General features: G+C 36.2%; 1 protein-coding gene across 7 annotated transcripts in view; it reads left to right on the top strand.

Annotated features, from left to right (window-relative positions):
• Positions 1 to 18,630, top strand: part of Septin7 (septin 7) — a 325,981-nt gene that overhangs the window by 272,759 nt on the left and 34,592 nt on the right. For 5 of the 7 annotated variants that reach the window (XM_075966504.1, XM_075966502.1, XM_075966498.1 and 2 more), the window contains exon 2: positions 12,235 to 12,337. In XM_075966504.1, the coding sequence (XP_075822619.1) occupies positions 12,328 to 12,337 (10 nt within the window). In that variant the 5' untranslated portion in view covers positions 12,235 to 12,327. Of the gene's footprint in view, positions 1 to 10,404; positions 10,423 to 12,234; positions 12,338 to 18,630 lie in introns of those variants that run through there. The other 2 variants (XM_075966501.1, XM_075966499.1) reach the window with 2 other exon arrangements.

The following is an 18,630-nucleotide window of genomic DNA, read 5'->3' as shown; positions in this document are numbered from 1 at the left end:
GTGCCTTAGATGTGGCTTCCTAAGGAGACAAGTGCTCATCCTGTCGTGGAAGAAGCTCAGAGTAAATAGCTCTCTTTGCACCTCTTCACAGTAATACTTCTATTTTTTTAATCCTAAGTATAAGATTTTTATTTTTTGAAATTATAATTACACCATTTCCCCTCTTCTCTCTAACCCTTCCCCCATGCATCCCACACACTTTCCTTCAGATTCATGGTTTCTTTTTCTTTATTGTTACAAACATACACACAGGCACACACACCCCTAAATATATAAATACATCCTGTTCTGTCTCTATAATGTTCTCTCTATGTGTGTGATTGCAGGCTGGTGGCTTGTTATTGGATAACCATTTGGGGTGCGCTTCCTTCGTTAAGACCGTTTCTCCTGCTCTCAGCATTCTCTAGTTGCCCCATAGTTCCGTATGAGGCTTGAGGCCCTATGAGTTTTCCATTACCTATTAGCATGTCCACTGATGTTGTTGTCATTGTTCAGGTCTCGTTAAGGCAGCCATGTTGATGAGACATATGGGTGTAGCCTGACATTTCTAGGAGATGCAGCCTCACAGCAAACTCCTTGTTCCTCTGACTCTTAACAAAGTTTTTACTCCCTCCTCCAAAATGATCCCTGAGTCTTAGGTGCAGGAATTGTCTTGTAGGTGTATCAGTTTGGGCAGGGAAATCACACAATTTCTTGTTTTCTGCATTTTGATTGGTTGTAGGGTTTTTTTTTTTTTGGTAATCTTTGTTGCAAAGAAGTTTCTTTGATGAAGGGTGAGAGCTGCACCTGCAGGAATAAGGGTAAATATTTAAACTGTAGTTAAGAACTATTCTGGTTTAGTAAGAGGGCAATTTTAGGTTTTCCTCCAAGATCCATGACTTCACTAGTCCTGGGGCCCTGGGTAATAACTGGTAACAATCAAGCCCTGGCTTGGTTTCAGGTGTCAGTAATGGTCCCTCTTGTTAAGTGGGTCTTAAGTCCAGTTAGAGAGTGGTTGGTTATCACCAAGTTATGCTTGCCATTACTGCACTTTCAGGGTTATCAGGCCAGGCTGGTCCTTGTTGTGGGTTTATAGCTGGGTAGGACTGTTGGTTGCTTCCCTTCTTTGGAAGCTGTCATGGTGTCATCTAGTACCATAAAACCTAGTTCTCATGAAGGATGCTTTCAGGTCAGGTCCAGCTCAGGTTTTCTAGGTCCTGTGTCTGAAGTGAAGGGTGTCTTCAGCAATAGGGACTTAACCTCAAAGGGAAGCAGCAATAGCGATATTTTGGGAGTTTCTTGAACAACCTTGATTGGTAACTCAAAGGGGGCTCCTCTTGTTTGGTGTTGGGTATTTTTTAATTAATTTATTTTCAGATAGATAGCCCATGGCTCTTGGGAGGAACATCATGAGTCCAGATGGGGAAATTTCATTTAAATAGTGTATGTCTATGTATACACAGACTTATATGTGCTGTATTTAATTTTAGGTAGATAGATATTATTCCTATGATTTTTTTTCCAGATAGCCTTACTGTTAGTTTGCCCTCTCCCTTCTTTTTGTATTCATGCCCCTTCTCTTCCCTTAATTAAAGCCCCATATTTTCCCTATTGAACTCACTTGTACCCTTCTATTCCCCCCTCTGCCCTGTCTGCCTACCCTTTTTGCTGAAGGTTTCAGGTTCTGATTTAGGTTAAGACCCCTAGTTTTTTGAATGTATTAAAGTGTTCTTTTGTTGTTGTTGTTGTTGTTGTTTTTCTTTTTGCTCTTTTGGCTTTTGGGGTGGCCCGCCACCCAGCGTCCAAAAAAAAAAAAAAAAAGACACAAGGAGTCTTGTTTTTTTCTTATAAATGCCTGACCTTGTTTCTAGCCAGCTCTTCTTAAATTATCTGGTCTGTCTTTTGTCTTTGGGCTTTTAAACTTTCTTTATTTTTGTATGCCTTTCTTTCCTTCTTTCTCTATGTCTGACTATGTAGCTGTGTGGCTGGCCCCTAGGGTGGTCTTCTCCTTTTCTTGCTTCTTCTTCCTTTTGCTCCTCACAGATTTCTCTTCCTGTTTATTCTCTGCCTGCCAGCCCTGCCTATCCTTCCTCCTGCCTTGCTATTGGCCATTCGGCTCTTTATTAGACCATCAGGTGTTAGGCAAAGTAACAGAGCTTTACAGAGTTAAACAAGTGTAACATCAAAGAATGCAACACATCTTTGCGTCATTAAACAAATGTTCTACAGCATAAAGAAATGTAACACATCTTAAAATAATATTCTACAACATTCTTTATTAAAATCTGAACTGGTACATTTCAAACTAAGTCTTACGTTAGTTTTATTTTTTTGGGGGGGGGATGACTTTATATTATATACACAAATTGTGTTAAGATATAATTAGAGTTCTTTTGAAGAAAAAATTTTTTCTTTTTGTCAATTTTAGAGAATATTTTAAGTCAGATTATTTGTGTAAGAGGAAAAAAATTGTAATTTATCTTTATGCTTTAAATTTATGCTATTTAAAAAAACTAGAATTCTATACCATTTTGAAATATGAGGTGACTTCTATAAGGAAAATTCTCCAGTAACTAATGTACTTTCAATTATTGACATTCTAAGCCATTCTTAATAATAAGTATAAAAGTTTAACAAATAGACTTTTATGATTAGGTTAAATAAATTAACTAGGAATGGGGAAATAGTAACTTCAGTCATTGTAAATTAATTCATGTTCATTTTTAATCACTATAATTAGTTCACTTTATGCCCTGCTTTGATGTTGGAAATATTTTCAGTGTTAGAGGTTCATTAATTTACTAGGTGACAGAAAGAGTCCACAAATTTGTATTTTAAGTATTTTAGGTGATTCTGATGAAAAACTATGGCTAAGAATCTTCCCTATGTTATGGGGCAATATATGTGAAAGTATTTTTTTAAATGCTTATATGAAAGTTAGGTGTTCACTTAATGTAATATTTTGGTCTATTAAGCTATTACTAATCTATTTTAAATATGTATATGGTATCCTAGTGTTAAAATTGCATAACTATTTTTTGATGTTTCATAGCTTCAGAATTTTAAATTATAAATACCATTTTTTAAAACAGAATGTTTAACAAACCTTTCCCTCTCCTCCCCGCCCCAGTTATACTTGGGGTGTCTATTAGTATTTTAAGCTTGCAATGTACATTTCTTATGTTATTGGGGAGAGTTGTTTGTTATATGTAATCTGATTATTCCCTGCTTTTAGTAGACTACACTTTTAAAAGCTACTGTCTGGTATATTTGGTTTTGTGCTATGAAAATATGTAGCATGAATTATTAAATAATATAATAATAATTTTAAAACTATCTTTTTACATTTTCTGCTTGGTGGATATATTTACTTACCTTTTGTTTTTATTTTCTGTTTTATTTCTTGAATAATTCCTATTTCTTAAATAATTCCTTATTTCTAACTATCATCTATCATCTTTTAATTCACCGAATCTAATTACTGCTGCCCATGTGCGCTCGGGTGTGGGGTTATCCACTGGCATATAGGGAGACCTAGTAGTGCGCCTTCCTCTAAGTCACTCCCTCAAGCAGTCATCAGCTTGCTTGATTCAAGGATGGGTTTTCTAAGTCTAGTTGGTTCTTGGAGATTGTATTTAACAAATTAGAATCTAGCTAAGATAAATCTGCTAAAGTGAATATACAGCTAAGCAGCTGTTGCTTGCTTTACTGATATTATAACTTTTTGTCTTTTTTTAAAAGATTTATTTATTTATTATGCATACAACATTCTGCCTCCATGTATGCCCACATGCCAGAGGAGGGCGTTAGATCTCATTACAGGTGTATGTGAGCCACCATGTGGTTGTTGAGAATTGAACTCAGGACCTCTGGAAGAGCAGCCAGTGAGTGCTCTTAACCACTGAGTCATCTCTCCAGCCCCCTAACTTTTTGTCTTTTGAGACAGGGTTTTTCTGTGTGGTCTTGGCTATCTTGGAACTCTTTCTGTATACCAGGCTGGCTTCAAACTCACAGAGATCCTCCTGCCTCTGCCTCCCAGTGCTGGGATTAAAGGTGTCCACCACCACCGCCCGACCATCTGATAACTTTTTCCCTCTACTTTCCTTGTATTCTCATCATGTCTAAGCTGAAGGTTTCTTCTTCCTTTGTAGTCTAATGACTTTGTCAAAATAAAAAAAGTCTGATATACCTGTTAAAAGGTAAGCTCGTGGTGGTTTTTGATATGTGGCTTCATTTTCTTTCTATGACTTTTTAAAAGTGAAGATGCTTCTGATTCTTTGGCAAAAACTTGGGAGATGGCAGAAAAAAAAATTGTCACTAAGTCCAGCTAGTAAAAACAACACTGGTGTTAAAATTGGGGTATTATTTTTTTTATTTCATTTTTTATATTTATTGTGGGTATAGGCATTCTTGGGCGGGGGGGGGGGGCAGCAGAGGACAGCTTGTAGGAATTGGTTCTCTTTCCACAATGTGGGTTTTGGGGATTAAGCTTATGTCTTCATGCTTACCACCAGCAAGTACCTTTACCCACAGAGCCGTCTAGCTGGCTGGCTGTTAATTAGCTTTTTAAAAAAATGCCACAGTGATGATGGCTTATGGTTTCGTTTCTTTGGTCTGACTCAAATATATGCACGTGTGAACACACACACACATTTAATTTTTTAAGTTACTACAAAACATTTCCAGTTAGAAGCAGCATTTATATTCCTACCAGGAATTTATGAGAGTTCGGGTTTACTGTGTACTCACAGATTTATAGAAGCACCCCCCCCCCTTTTGAGGCTAGTTCTCTTTATGGAATCCTGGGACTTGCTTTGTAGACAGGGCTGGCTCCCAGCTTGTGAATCCTCTTGCCTCTGCCTTCGGAGAACAAAGTCTATCATGCAAGATATGTGTAGTGGGAAACTGAGGACATCCTGTATGCTGAGTGCACACTACCACTGAGTATGTCCTCAACCTCATCTATCATTTGGAACATGTGATGCTTTTGTTAAACCTTAAAAAGATTGATTGTACCTTCTAGTTTCCTCATTGCTCCATTTGTGGTCCCTTAATTCAGCTCTAAGTGCCAGTTCTCATGAGCCTTGTCCTTTTGTATGTCCTTTCCAGAGAATAGTTTCAGAGAAATCCTAAATTTGTTATTGTACACCCAAGTTATAGGCTGCTATTGGGGAAAAAAAAGAACACATTACTTCAAGTTCACATTCAAAGATTTGTGGTCTTCAGCCTTAATTAGGTGAACAGATTGCTTTACTGTCTTCCTAGCTGATCCTTAAAATATGTTTTGTTTTTGTTTGTTTGTTTGCTTTGGCATTACTCAGGATTGAGCAAGGGTTAACTTACTTCTTATTCAGCCTTCTGAACTTTTTATTTTAAGATAAGGGTCTCACTAAGTTGCTGAATCTGTCCTTGAATTCACTTGAGCCTAGGTAGACCTTGAGCCTGCATTCTTCCTGCCTTAGCCCCCGAGTAGTTGTGCCACCAGACTTGACTCCTTACCCTTTTTCCTGTTCTTGTTTCAGTTTTCACATCTTTGTCTCTTAAAAATCTAGTCTTTCCTCTCTTAAGATTAGAAGGTGGTTTTATTCCAGGTATTAAGGAAAACCACTTCCTTCATTGTATAAACATCTGTGTCCTTACTTAGCCTTTTATTTTCTTTGTCTTTTTATAGCATTTAAACAGATACAAATGATCTGCCTTTCTTTTTTGATGTCTAAAGCCCTTTCTTGTTGACTTGGGCCATCCTCTACCTTTAAGTGGTGATAGTGGGATTCTGGTATTTGTTCTTGGCTAGTTTCCCACTATATTTGGATTCATACCTTTCATGTTAATATTTGCCCGTTCTTTTAATTCCTGGGTGTTTTGTTTTGTTTTTCAAGGCAGGGTTTCTCTGTGTTGTCCTGACTGTGCTGAAACTTGCTGTAAACCATGCTGGCCTCAATCTCAGAGATCTGCCTGCTTCTGCCTCCTGAGTGCTGGGATTGAAGGTGTGCGCCACCAGTGGCCAGCTACAGTTCTTTCTTTTTATATAGCCCACTGCCCGTCTAGAACATTTGTCTTCCATAAGGTCCAGTTGGTACATTAAATTCAAATGATTTTTGCATTTACTAATTTGTATTAGTAATGGTATTAGTATTAATACTACTTGTATTACTAAATTACAACTATTTGCTCAAACCTGAAATCAGAAATCCAAGACTTAGCACTCCTCCTACAGGTTAGTTATAGAAGTTCATCGGCTAGCTCCTTGGTAATATAGTCCAGTATACCATCCAATAGAAATTTAATGTAAGTTGGGGCTGGAAGAATGCTCAGTGGTTAAGAGCACTTTACTGCTTTTTCAGAGGATTCTGTTTACTTTCCACACTGGGTAGTTTACAACCACCTGTAACTTCTAACTTCAGGGGATTTGAAGCCCTCTTTTGGTGTTTGTGGGCATGCATGTGACATGTGCACACAGACACACATAGGAATGAGAAGAAAAATGAATGTTAGTTCAGCAATACATCAGTTATATTTGTAACCCTATCACGAGCCTAAAATATGCAGCAGAACATCAGAAATGAGAGAGAACCCACGTCAACATTTTGGAAATCAAGAACTGACTCCTAAAAATTGACTAACATGAGAGACATGAAATCCACATGTTTGTCCTCACATGTACACAATAAATTTACAGTATTTTAAAAAATTGCCCATCATAGTAAAAATTGTAGTTGAGGTATGCAGAATAGCATACAAACCCGTAAAATACTTAAGGGAGGGTAGGAGATATGCCTATATAATCCTGTAATATTTTAGTGTTTGTGTTGTTTACATTTAATATAGATATTTGTAAATCATTTATATAAAAATATTTACACCATTTAAATGGTGGATGAACATTTTTTACTTGGCTATATGACCTCAGGAATTTGACTAAGCAAGTGCCTGAAAGTTGTAGTTAGGTGTATTACATAATACTAGGGGCATTAAGTAGTAGACAAATAAATTTCTGTGGTAATATCTTTTTATAATCTGTGATTGGTTTTCACAATTTAATTAAAAAGTTAATTATTTTTTCAGTGGAGGTTTCACTGTGTTGTCTGGGCCTTGAGTCCAAGTGCTGATTGTGCTGCTGCACTTTCCTTAGGGGCTAGGACTTCAGGTTTGCACCTTTGCCTGCCCCTTTTTTCATATTAGAATTAATTTAAACTTTTGGAGGTAAATTTAATTAGTTTATCATTGTGTAAAACAATATGTAATACACATATATGCTGAAATCCAAAGATTGAATTTAAAACCGTGTAGGAAAGACTAATATTGCTGTGACCTTTGCATTTTTGTAATGTGGTATTTTTTTTCTTAACTGCAATTGCAAAGGGAGAAGTAGAATTCTGGGTATGTTATGAAGCTTTGGGTTATACATCATTGTTGTTTTTAAACATTTTAGTTTTCATTTTAGTTTAGTTTTGTTTTTTAACTGAAATTCTTTTTTTCTTTTCTTTTTTTGGAGACAGGATTTCTCTGTGTAACAGTCCTGGCTGCCCTGATAAGGCTGGCCTTGAACTCACAGAGATCTTCTTGCCTGTCTCTGTGTCCTGTCTGTTTTGCTCTTCAAGTACTTTTGATTCCTAGAAATAGAGTTAAATAAATCCAACACAGACATATGCAATGTTGTATTTTATTTCCATCAATAAACAGGATTGTTCATTTTCCCTTTAATCAATTTGATGTAGAAATTGTGTATATGAACTAAAATATTTTGAAAATACAAGCAGTTATAAGAGATCTGTGTTGCTTTTTATATAACTGGCTTGAGATCAGTGAGTACCTTCATGACCCCATAGTATTTTGGTGGAAGCCCTAGGTGAAAAATCATGTATTTATTTATATTTTCATGATTATAAATTTCATCGCTCACCAACACCCACACCTGCCCATCCACCCACCATTTACTTGACCAGAGGTTGTATTTTATTCTGGCACAGTGATTATAAAGACTTTCAGAGTTAAAGACTAGAAATTGTTTTTAAAGTTCAGGGTAGGGAAAGAGTCTTATGAGATAAAACGTTATCTCCCTTAGTTAGCAAATAGTGTTATACTGTTAGTATAGCCTTTAAACTGTATTTGGTGCCAGGTTTTCTGTGCTGGAGCCAGGTGCTCTAGACGTTAGCTTTTGTGTTTTCTGGGATGCTTACCTGCATATTCTGTGAGAAAATTTTTTTTTGGCAGCAGGTAGCCAAACTACTTTGTCATTTATCTTTGGACAAAATTTCTTCTGAAGAAATTTGTTTTGAAAGCGTGATCATTCACTTTTTTGGAGGTTACCAGTTGTGAATTCGTATTTTGTTAGGATTGTAGAGAAAATTTGTCTCTCAGAAACTAGTCGCACAGGAACTAATAAGTTAAAGGTTCTAAATAATTTAAATCTAAAGCTAGTCATATGGATAAAACGGTATACACTTTAAATCAGCTTAATCACTTTCTCACTGTGTTACTAAGACTGGCCTTGTTAAAAGCAGTAAAATTATTTCCAATTTTATGGACATATTTTTTCATTGGGTGCAACACAGTTAAAAGTCCGCCCTTCCTTGCAGTCTTCTTAGTTTTCTTCCCATCTTCCTGGCAGATCTTTCTTCCCATGTTTCTCTGCCTTAATTGTCAGCCCAAATTGTTACAGTGCTCCAGTTCTTGGCCCTGGATCACCTTTGCTTACCAGACTGACTTTGAACTTACTGAGACCCACCTGCCCTCTGCTTCTCAAGGAATTAAAGGCATGCACCACCATTGCCCTGCAGGATCCTCTTTTTATTATTTATACTTTCTTTTGGGGAATCCAATCTCTTTCCAGTGTACATGTGCAGATGACTTATTTTCAGCACCAGCCAACCCTGGAATTTCCTTATTCACGTTTAAGATTGTGTACTGGACCTGTCTTGAATATAGTAGACAGTTCACACTTAACATGCTTAAAGCTATTGTTGATTTTGGCTCTCACTACTCAGTCTTCCTCTTCCATTGTACTATTTTCATAATTGCCACCAATCATTGAGTCGTTCAAGGCAAAACCAGTAGTTATCCTTGGTTTCTTTTCCTTTCACTAATGTCCAATTCATTAGCAATATTCCACCAACTCAGCCTTCAAAAATATATTTCTAATTCTTAAAATCTCTTACTGCTTCTTAGTAGCTTAATTTAATTTACTCTTTGTGGTATTATTGCAGTAGTTTTCTTGGTTCTTAAGCCACTTCACTTAACAGTGAAAGCTATCTTTAAAATGCTAATCAGGTCACTTTCTTGTGCAAAACCCTCCAGTGGTTCCGCCCCCATGTCTAAAATAATATTCAAACTTCTTACTTTGACTGAATCCCACATGATTTGGCCCCAGCCTGCCTGCCTCTCTGACCTCATTTCCTATCCTTTTGTCTCTTTCCTGTGTTATAGATCACATATTTTCTTTTTTTGTTCCTGAAAGTGCCAGATTTATTTCTAGTTTATGGTCCTTTCTGTTAACTAGAATGCTTCCTGCCTTTTGTTAATTCAACCCTAAACTAGTACTGTTTATGAACTAAAGACTTGAGGAAAAGACAATGAATAAGACACAGGTATATATTCTTAGGTGTTTTATGCTTTTTCATCTGGTGGGTTTCTTGAAATGGCAAAAGAAAGGGATAGTTGTGGAGATTTTTCAATTCTACATGTGCAGTGTGTGTGTGTGAGAGAGAGAGAGAGACTCTGTTTTTGAAATTTTGCTTTCACTTATTAAATTACGAATACCTTAACTGCCTAAAGTTGTTTGAAGTACGTTGCACAGGCATAAACTTGTATCTTTCACAGGGAGTTTATCCTTCTTTTGTGTTTTCTTCTCTGTACTCTTGCAGTTTTCACAGCCTACCGTTTATCTAATTTCCTCGTATGGTATGGCATATCATTTTTTTCCTACAGTCTACATGTCTTTTAAGTCTGAGTTCACAGAATTTGAAATGCATCATTGTATGAAAAGATTTTAACTAAAATGTTAAGCTGGGTTGTTGACCGACAACACAAAAGTTGTATGAAATTCATAGTATACCTTTCCAAAACATGTCTACTTATTTTGCGGCATTTCCTCTAAGACACGGTATAGTAATTGGCCTTAATTAAAAGATAGGAGGTCTTTTTATATTTCTAAGGGAAATGTAAAAGCTACTAAAAATATGAAAACATTATTTTGGCATGCATAGGAAAGAATGTCTTCAATTTATTTTAATCTCTTTTATTAATCTTTTAAGTCATTGAGTTACATGTAAGTAATTTTAACTTTTTTCTATATTTTGCTGTGTTCAATGGATCTGCTACTCCTGCTTGAACTGAATGTGCCACTACGATTTGTGGAATTCCTCACATGCTGTCTTCTGTGAATTTGTTCTGCTGGAATCTGGAACACTGGAATGATGGACTTGTTTCTATTACAAAGTAGCTGTGAGTACACTACATAATTTGTGCAAAACCTTGTTAATAGTCTAAATTTATCTTGTGATTAGATGAAATATGACCTTTAAGGAAGCATTTAACTTACAACATTGCTTTAGCTCCATTCATAATAGGCTTTCAGATACTTGGCTCTGAAATGCTGTATTATGGTCAGTTTGCTAATCATGTTCAAAATTAGCTTTTAATTTAATTGGCTGGCTTGACTTACAACATTAGGCTTAAAAATTAGTTAATTTTAATGGGCAGGATGTAAGTTGTGGTATAGCTATAAATGTGATATGTAGTAGGAGGAACGGGCTGCTTGTTGTCCCAGCTGGGCCCTTTGTTCCGTCCTGCCCAGCTAGCTTACACCCGAAATAGCCACACAAAAACTGTATTCATTTAAACACTGCCTGGCCCATTATTTCTAGCCTCTTATTGGCTAACTCTCACATATTAGTTTAACCCATCTCCAATAATGTGTATCGCCACTTGACTGTGGCCTACTTGCATGAGTCTAACCAGCATCCGTCTTGGGCAGGAGAATCATGGCATCTGTTACACTGCCCTTCTTCCCAGAATTCTGTTCTGTCTTCTGCCTACCAGAGTTCTGCCCTATCAACTAGGCCAAGGCAGTTTCTTTAATACCAATGAAAGCAACACAAATACAGAAGGGCCCCTACACCAGTGATACCAGTGAAGAGTGCAGACTCTGTTTAAACCTAGATGTGTTGGAGTAATTCTCTTCTGCAACAAATTGTTTTATGACTAGGATTTAAATGTGTCAGTGTCAGAGACTTAGGAGACATATGTGCCTCTTGAGAGTATTTTGCCACAATATTTAAAGATGACTATTTCTAAAGTAAAATTAAGCAGTAAATCAACTTACACACATGATGTAACTGAACAGTTGTTTTCACCAGTGGGTCAATTAAGAATCAGACTTACTTTACCAATGTAGAATTAAATTTAAAAAAATTACTCATGAAATGATTGTTTGGGTCATCGAAGAATCAGAACTCCATGTAGCTAACATAATTATGGTTTACTTTAAATCCTGGATACCTTTCATTTCATGAAGATGGAGGCAGTAACATCATGGGTAACTTTGAAGTGACCCAAATGGGCCTGGGATTACAGCTTGAAAGACATGTACCTACTGACATTGATTTTGAAAATCTTCAAAATTTACAGAAAAGAGCTGGGTGGTGGTGGCACACACCTTTAATCCTACCCCTCGAGAGGCAGAGGCAGGCAGATCGTGTGAGTTTGGCCAGCCTGGTTTACAAGAGTTAGTTCCAGGACAGGCTCTAAAGCTACACAGAGAAACCCTGTCTTGGAAAAACAAAAACACCAACAAAAAAAGATTTACAGAAAAGAATTGCTTTAACCACAAATTTTTTATTTTATGAGTCAAGATCATTTTCAAGAAGCTCGTGAGGGTGGAGATTAGTCAGTGTAAAGAAAGGTTCTTAGTGTACACTTAGGGGGTTGAATTTTTCCATAGTTGGAACTTGTCATTTTGTTCCTTGTTACTAGATTATTGTCAAATGAAATCTTTGCTCTGAAACAAGTTTCATTAATTCTTTATTCTTGGGTTTTAATAATCATTTTATTTTCAATTCATGTTCAATTTATTCTGTACATTCTGCAATTAATGTTTTTATTGGTGACAATATAAACTTTGATTTGCTGTGAATAATAGTTTATAATTATAATTATGTAATTATAAAAAATAGTTTGTATAATTAAAAATTTTTTAGAAAAGAATGAGGGAATTTGAAATGTTTATTGGTACATGGTTCTTTTTACCTTTCTCAGCAACCGAAGAACCTTGAGGGCTATGTGGGATTTGCCAACCTCCCAAATCAAGTGTACAGAAAATCTGTGAAAAGAGGATTTGAATTCACACTTATGGTAGTAGGTGAGATAATTTCTTACTAATCTGAGTTTTGGTCTTTATCTACTTTGGATGAATTTAAGAAATAATATCTCAAATAACTCTAGTGAATGTATGTCGTATTTTATCTTATGTAGAAATGTTTAAAAATTTAGCTTAGTTGCATAATAGAATTTGTATCTCCTCTTTCTCCTTCCTTTTCCCCCAACACCTTTGGTAGAAACTGAAAATTGAGAAATGATGGGCAGTTGTGATGGATTAGAACAACCAAGTGATAATGCTAAGAAAGGAAGGCATCAAATAGCTACTTATTATTGCAGTATATGTTTGCTCTCTGGCTAATCACCTTCAGTGAAGTTGTGTCACATGAGCTAAGTTTAAGTTAAATGAGTATTTGCTTTAAGTTTTATAGAAAGGTAGGATAAAAGGTAATAAGTCAAATGATTGCCTTTAAAATTGCACTAGTGTATGCATGTTTCAGGGAAATGTGATTCTCCTTGTTTTCTTTGTTTATTTTAATTTTATTTATATTTTATGTATGAGTGCTCTGCATGTATGCCTTCATACCAGAAGAGGGCATCAGATCTTATTATAGATGGTTTTGACCCACCATGTGGGTGCTGGGAATTAAACTCAGCACCTCTGGAAGAGCAGCCAGTGCTCTTCACTGCTGAACCTTATCTCTAGTCTTCTCCTTGTTTTCTTTTTTTTTTCTTTCTTTCTTTTTTTTTTTTTTTGGTTTTTCGAGACAGGGTTTCTCTGTGGTTTTGGTTGTTTTCTAATTCATCTGTGAATACTTTGCTCTGCTCTATAATCCATTTGAAGATATTGTTACTTGTTACGGGTTATTTTGCATATAGGTTGGTTAATGGCATTATTGTGTATAAAGAAACAGCCTGTACTTTTATGACTTGGGTAAGATTACTAATCTCAGTGACAGTCTTATTCTTAAGTGATGATTTTCATTGGCTACATAGGCTGACTTTAGACATTAGTAAAATCAGGAGTGTAAATAAATTTTACTATATTTTCCTATTATTTGTTTTAAGAAGGTGAAATCAAGATAGCGAATGAACTATTTTTGACAAAATTGAGTTCATATTTAACTTATACAGTGTATATTGTTTTGCTAATCATGTTTTACAACAGTTTTTAATTTGCTATTAAGTTACTAAATTGACTGTGAAGCACTCTTTACTGAGGGGAACAGTGTTTTTTCTGTGTTTATTACCACAATGTTTTTCCTATTGGTTAATTTTTTTTTTTATTTTGGAAGTTGGATGGATTCATTATAACAGTTCATGTAGCACTACAGTTTGCTTGTATTTTGAGCATAACAGGTTTTTACTCAATAATGTTGGTGTAGTGGTTTGAGTGAAAATGTCTCTCATAGGCTTATATATCTGAATATTTGGTTCCAGGTTGGTAATATGGTACTGTTTGGGAAGGTTTAGGAGGTGTGGTCTTACTGGAGGAAGAAGTTGCTGGGGGCAGACTTTGAGAGTTTAAAGCTTCACGATATTCACAATTTGCTCTGTATGCTATGAAGCATGTGGTTAAGGATGTGAACTCTCAGTTTCCTGCTGCAGCTGTCATGCCTCCCTGCCATGATGGATCCTTAGGCCTCTGGAACTGAAAGCCTTTCCTTCGGAAAGTTGCCTTAGTCGTTGTGTTTTATTACAGCAAGATCAAAATAACTAATACAGTTTAGTTAACTTGATTGATTCTGGTTGGGTAGAAGTATTGTACATGCAGCTCTGGAGCATTGGTAAGACTAGACAGATGGATTGAGTCTACCTTTTCTTCTGTAGGTGGACAACTTGATAATTAATATGATGAAACACTACATCTTTTGTTTGAGATGTCACTAATTTTAAAAAGCTTTTATATTAGAATTTTGGTTTAATGAATAGCTTTTGAACGTGTGTTTAGTAGAATAATATCTGTGGTCATTTGAATGAGATGTCCCTTACAGTCTCAGGTGTTTGATCTCCACTTTATGGTACTGTTTGGGGGAAGTTTAGGAAGTGTAGCTTGCTGAGGAACTATGTCACTGGAGGCAGGCTTTGAGAGCTTAAGGTTGCTTCTCTGCTTCGTATCTATGGTTCAAAATGTGGGCTCTCAGCTTACTGTCCAGCTGTGCCTGCTGCCATGATTTCCCTTTATCATAGACTCTAACCTTCTTTAACCAGAGCCCAAATAAACTCTTCCTTAAGTTACCTTGGTCATGGTGTTTTATCATAGCAACAGAGAAGTGACTAGTACACTCGGCTTGCTTTTGTTTTTTAAAATAAACACCCGTCCAGAGGTGGCACTGCCCACAATGGGTTGGGCACTTCCATACCATCTGTTAATCAAGAAAGTGCCCCACAGACTTGATGGCAGCCTTTTCTCAATTGAGGTTTTCTCCTCTCAGATGACCTCCCCCTAAAATGAATAAAACAAAAAACTAAACAGTACAAAATCTGATGGTGAGGGCCATATGGTTGATATAAAATTTGTGTTATTTTTCTAATTTGGGGTGGGTAGGTTGTTGGGTGGGTGAGGAGGCTAAAGTCATTTGGTACTGATTTTTGTTTTTTAGAGGAAATATGCATTCTCTTGATGCATCTTATTTATGAGCTTTTCCAATGAATCCTTTAATGAAATTCATTTTGTTTGGTTTTCTTGTTATTGGGTCTCAATTATCTGGTCATGGACTCATTTCTAGTTTGTTCTCTATTGCTTTCTATAAACATTGTGGTCAAAAAACAAAAACCAAACTTGGGGAGCAAAGGGTTTACTTTTATTTTTGCTTACAGCTTATATATAGCCCATCATGAAAGGAAGTTAGGTAAGGAGCTGAAGTAGAGGCCAGGAAGAATTACTACTTAATAGATTGCTTCTTGAGACTTGTTTAGATTGCTTTTTTTCTACAATCCAAGTTCATCTGCTCGGGTTGGTATCACCCACAGTAGGCTGTGTCCTATATCAATGAAGAAACTGCTCCACAGACTTGCCTATAGGACAGTCTGATGGAGACCTTTTCCAAATTAAAATTCCTTTCTCTTCCCCAATGATTTTAACTTGTGACAAGTTGGCAAAAAACGAATTGAACAGGACAGTAACAGAGTCTGGTCTTGAGCTCATTCTCCTAATTAAGCCTTGGGTTAGAAGTAGTGCATTTGTGCCCAGCTGGAATACTGTTTTTGTTTTTCTTTTTCATAAGGTTTCTCACTTATATGTCCAGAGCCATATCTCTTTTTTGATTTCAGATCCAATCAAATTGACATCTACCGTTAACAGTCACACTGCATTTTCATCATTTATGTTTCAGGCATTTGTTTATTATGTATGTTAAGTCATTATCCTATAGTAACCATTGCAACTCATTTCAGATATGAAATTAAGGCATCAGATTAGCTTACTTGCTCATAGTTGCAAATCCAGTTTTTTCTGTAATTAATATCCATGAAGAGGCTCATATAAGAAAAAGGAGTATATATTAATGCTCAGTTGAATACACTGAGGCCAGTATAGCTGGAGAATTCTTTTTTGCAAATCTTTCTTTAAAAATTAATTAAAAACCATTATTAGGCTGAGTGTGATGATATACTTGAGATACAGAGACAAGAAGATTTCTAAGTTTGAAACCAGCCCAGACTACACAGTGAGACACTGTCTCAAATAAAAAGAACATAAGCAGAATACCACCACCATCAAGAATCAATGCCAGGTTTGTCACATAATAAAGCAGTGCAGGACAAGTGACTGGACATGAGGGCTTTCACTAAACTGAGTTCTACACCTCACTAAATCATATTTAGTAGTAAATCTCGTATCTGGTGAAAAAAAGAAGTCCTAAAAATATATCCTATATAAAGCACATACTAGATAAAGCTATGAATTACATGTCAGTCTTAAGCCTGTGGTTTTTTGAGACAGGATTTTTCTGTGTAGCAGCCCTTGCTGTCTTGGAACTTGCTTTATGGACCAGGCTGGCCTCAACTACTATAGGCATGCACCACCATGCCTGGCTTAAGCCTGTTTTTATTAATACATTTTCATGACTTAATTTTAAGATCCAGAACTGAGGAAGGACGCTTAAAAGAAATCCCACACTAGCTCAGAATTGAGAAATAGATGGTTATTTATTTAGAGGTAGACAAATCAGAATCCTCTGCTTGAAACGGTGATCAGAAACTGAATGTATAGAGCTGTATCTTATTGTTTTCATTTGTACTTCCTTAATATGAAATAGTCTGCTTTATCATATACTTTATTTGCCACTTGTATGTCTTATTTGTATCTGATAAAGTATTTAGTCCATTTTAAATCACTTTTCCCCCATTCAGTTTTAAAATGTCCTTATATATTTTTTTGGATAATAGTGTTTTATCAGGTAGGTATATATACACATGTTATTTATTTTTTGTGTGTGTGTGCGCGCGCGCATGTTTGTATGTGTTTTGCTTTTTCGTTCTTTTTTCTTTGCCTTTTACATAGCTGAAGTGCTAGATTTGAATACAGTCTAGTTTATCGGTGATTCTTTTCATGAGCCCTACCTTTAGTGTTCTAAGAAGTCATTGCTATGTCAAGGTCATCTAGGTTTACTCTTACATTATATTATCTACCATGAGGTTTGTAGTTTTGCATTTTAAAATAGGGCTATTGTCTATTTGGGGCTATGTTGGAAACCCCAAAGAAGTTGAGTTCTGTTATCAGTGATGAAATGTAGAAGTAGCAACAGCTGGAGCAGCAGTAGGGTAGATGATCTTTCCAACAGGATAAACAAACTCACCAATATAATATGAAGATACTGAGGCCTCAAACAAAGCATTTTCTCTTGGCTGCCACAGGAAAGGACCATCCACAATTAGAGTGTGTCTTCCAACTTTAAATAACCTGATCAAGAAGGTCATTTGTATGTGACTGTGTGCTTTATTTCTTCATTGAATCCAAATCCAGGACAAATTGAAAACTAAGGTTAACCATCACACCAAGCACTTTTCACATATGTGGCCTTTTGTAAGTCTCTTGCTTTAAGATAGGGCTCCACTACGTAACCGAGGGTGGCCTAGAACTCTGTAGTTCAAGCTGGCCTTGAACTTAAATTTATCTTGCTTGTGCTTCCTAGTTGCAGTGAGTACAAGTCTTTGAGAAATAAATGTCTGTTGTCTCTTGGTCCATTTTAAATTAGTTTGTTGTTATTTTGTTGTTGAGTGGTAAGAGTCCTGCACCTATTCTGCATAGTAACCCATTATACATTGTTTCCAGATATTTTGTCCTATTTTGAGCCCCACCAAACCCCCTTGCACATGCACTATGCTATGTAGAAAGATTTTAGTTTGGTGTAATTCTGTAGTTCTTTTTATCCCTCTCCTCCATCCCCTGTTGACTGTCCATGCTTTCTGGGGTCACATCAAAAGCCCTCTTAAACCCTAACCAGCCAGTAATTGCTGAGATTTATTTCATTGAGCTTTTTCCTATGGTTCTTCATTAGGATTATACAGTTTCAGGTCTTATGTTTAAATGTTTAATTCATTTGATTTGATTTTTGTAATCTTAAAATTTTGCTTTTGAATATTCAGTATTCTCAACACTGTTCATGGAAGAAAGCTGTTGGCTTCTCCATTGTGTGTGTTTCCCATTCATGCTCAGTCTTGAAAACCATAAGCATATTTCTGAGTTTTCTCTTCTAGTTATTTAGTCTGTTTTATATCAGTACAATTGCTGTTCTCATTACAATAGCTCTGTAATATATTCTGAAATTGGGAGTCTAATGCCTTACTTAATTACTCTTTGATACTCAGAATCTTTTTCTCTTTAGATTTGTGTGTGTTTTACCTGTGTGTGTATATATGTACCATGTCTGTGCCTGGTGTCCATACAGGCTAGAAGAAGGTTTTAGATCCCTTGGACAAATTGGAGTTATGAATGGCTGTGAGTCATCACAGGGGTACTGGGTCCTCTGTAAAAGCAACAGGGCACTTAACCACTGAACTATGTCTCAGCCCTGATATTCAAGAGTGTTTTTGTGGTTCCCTGGGAATTTCAACATTTTTTTGCATTGGTCAAAAATGTTGTTGGAATTCTTATCTTTTGAATAATATGGATATTTATCAATGTTGATTTTTGTTTCAGTTTGTAAACATAGTCTTCTTTTTTTCTTTGTGTTGTCTTCCATTTCTCTTATTTGATAACTCACTCTGTAGACCAGGCTGGCCTAAGATCTGCCTGCCTCTTCCTGCTTAGTGCCTGAGTACTGGGATTAAAGGTGTATGCTGCCACTGCCTGGTTTATTATTCGTATATTTAGGTGGCTATTATCAGTGGGTT

The sequence above is a fragment of the Microtus pennsylvanicus genome, chromosome 3 (genome assembly GCF_037038515.1).
Source record: "Microtus pennsylvanicus isolate mMicPen1 chromosome 3, mMicPen1.hap1, whole genome shotgun sequence".
NCBI classification, from domain to species: domain Eukaryota; kingdom Metazoa; phylum Chordata; class Mammalia; order Rodentia; family Cricetidae; genus Microtus; species Microtus pennsylvanicus.
The sequence above is the reverse complement of the archived record's forward strand: the minus strand, read 5'-3'. Positions and strand labels throughout refer to the sequence as shown.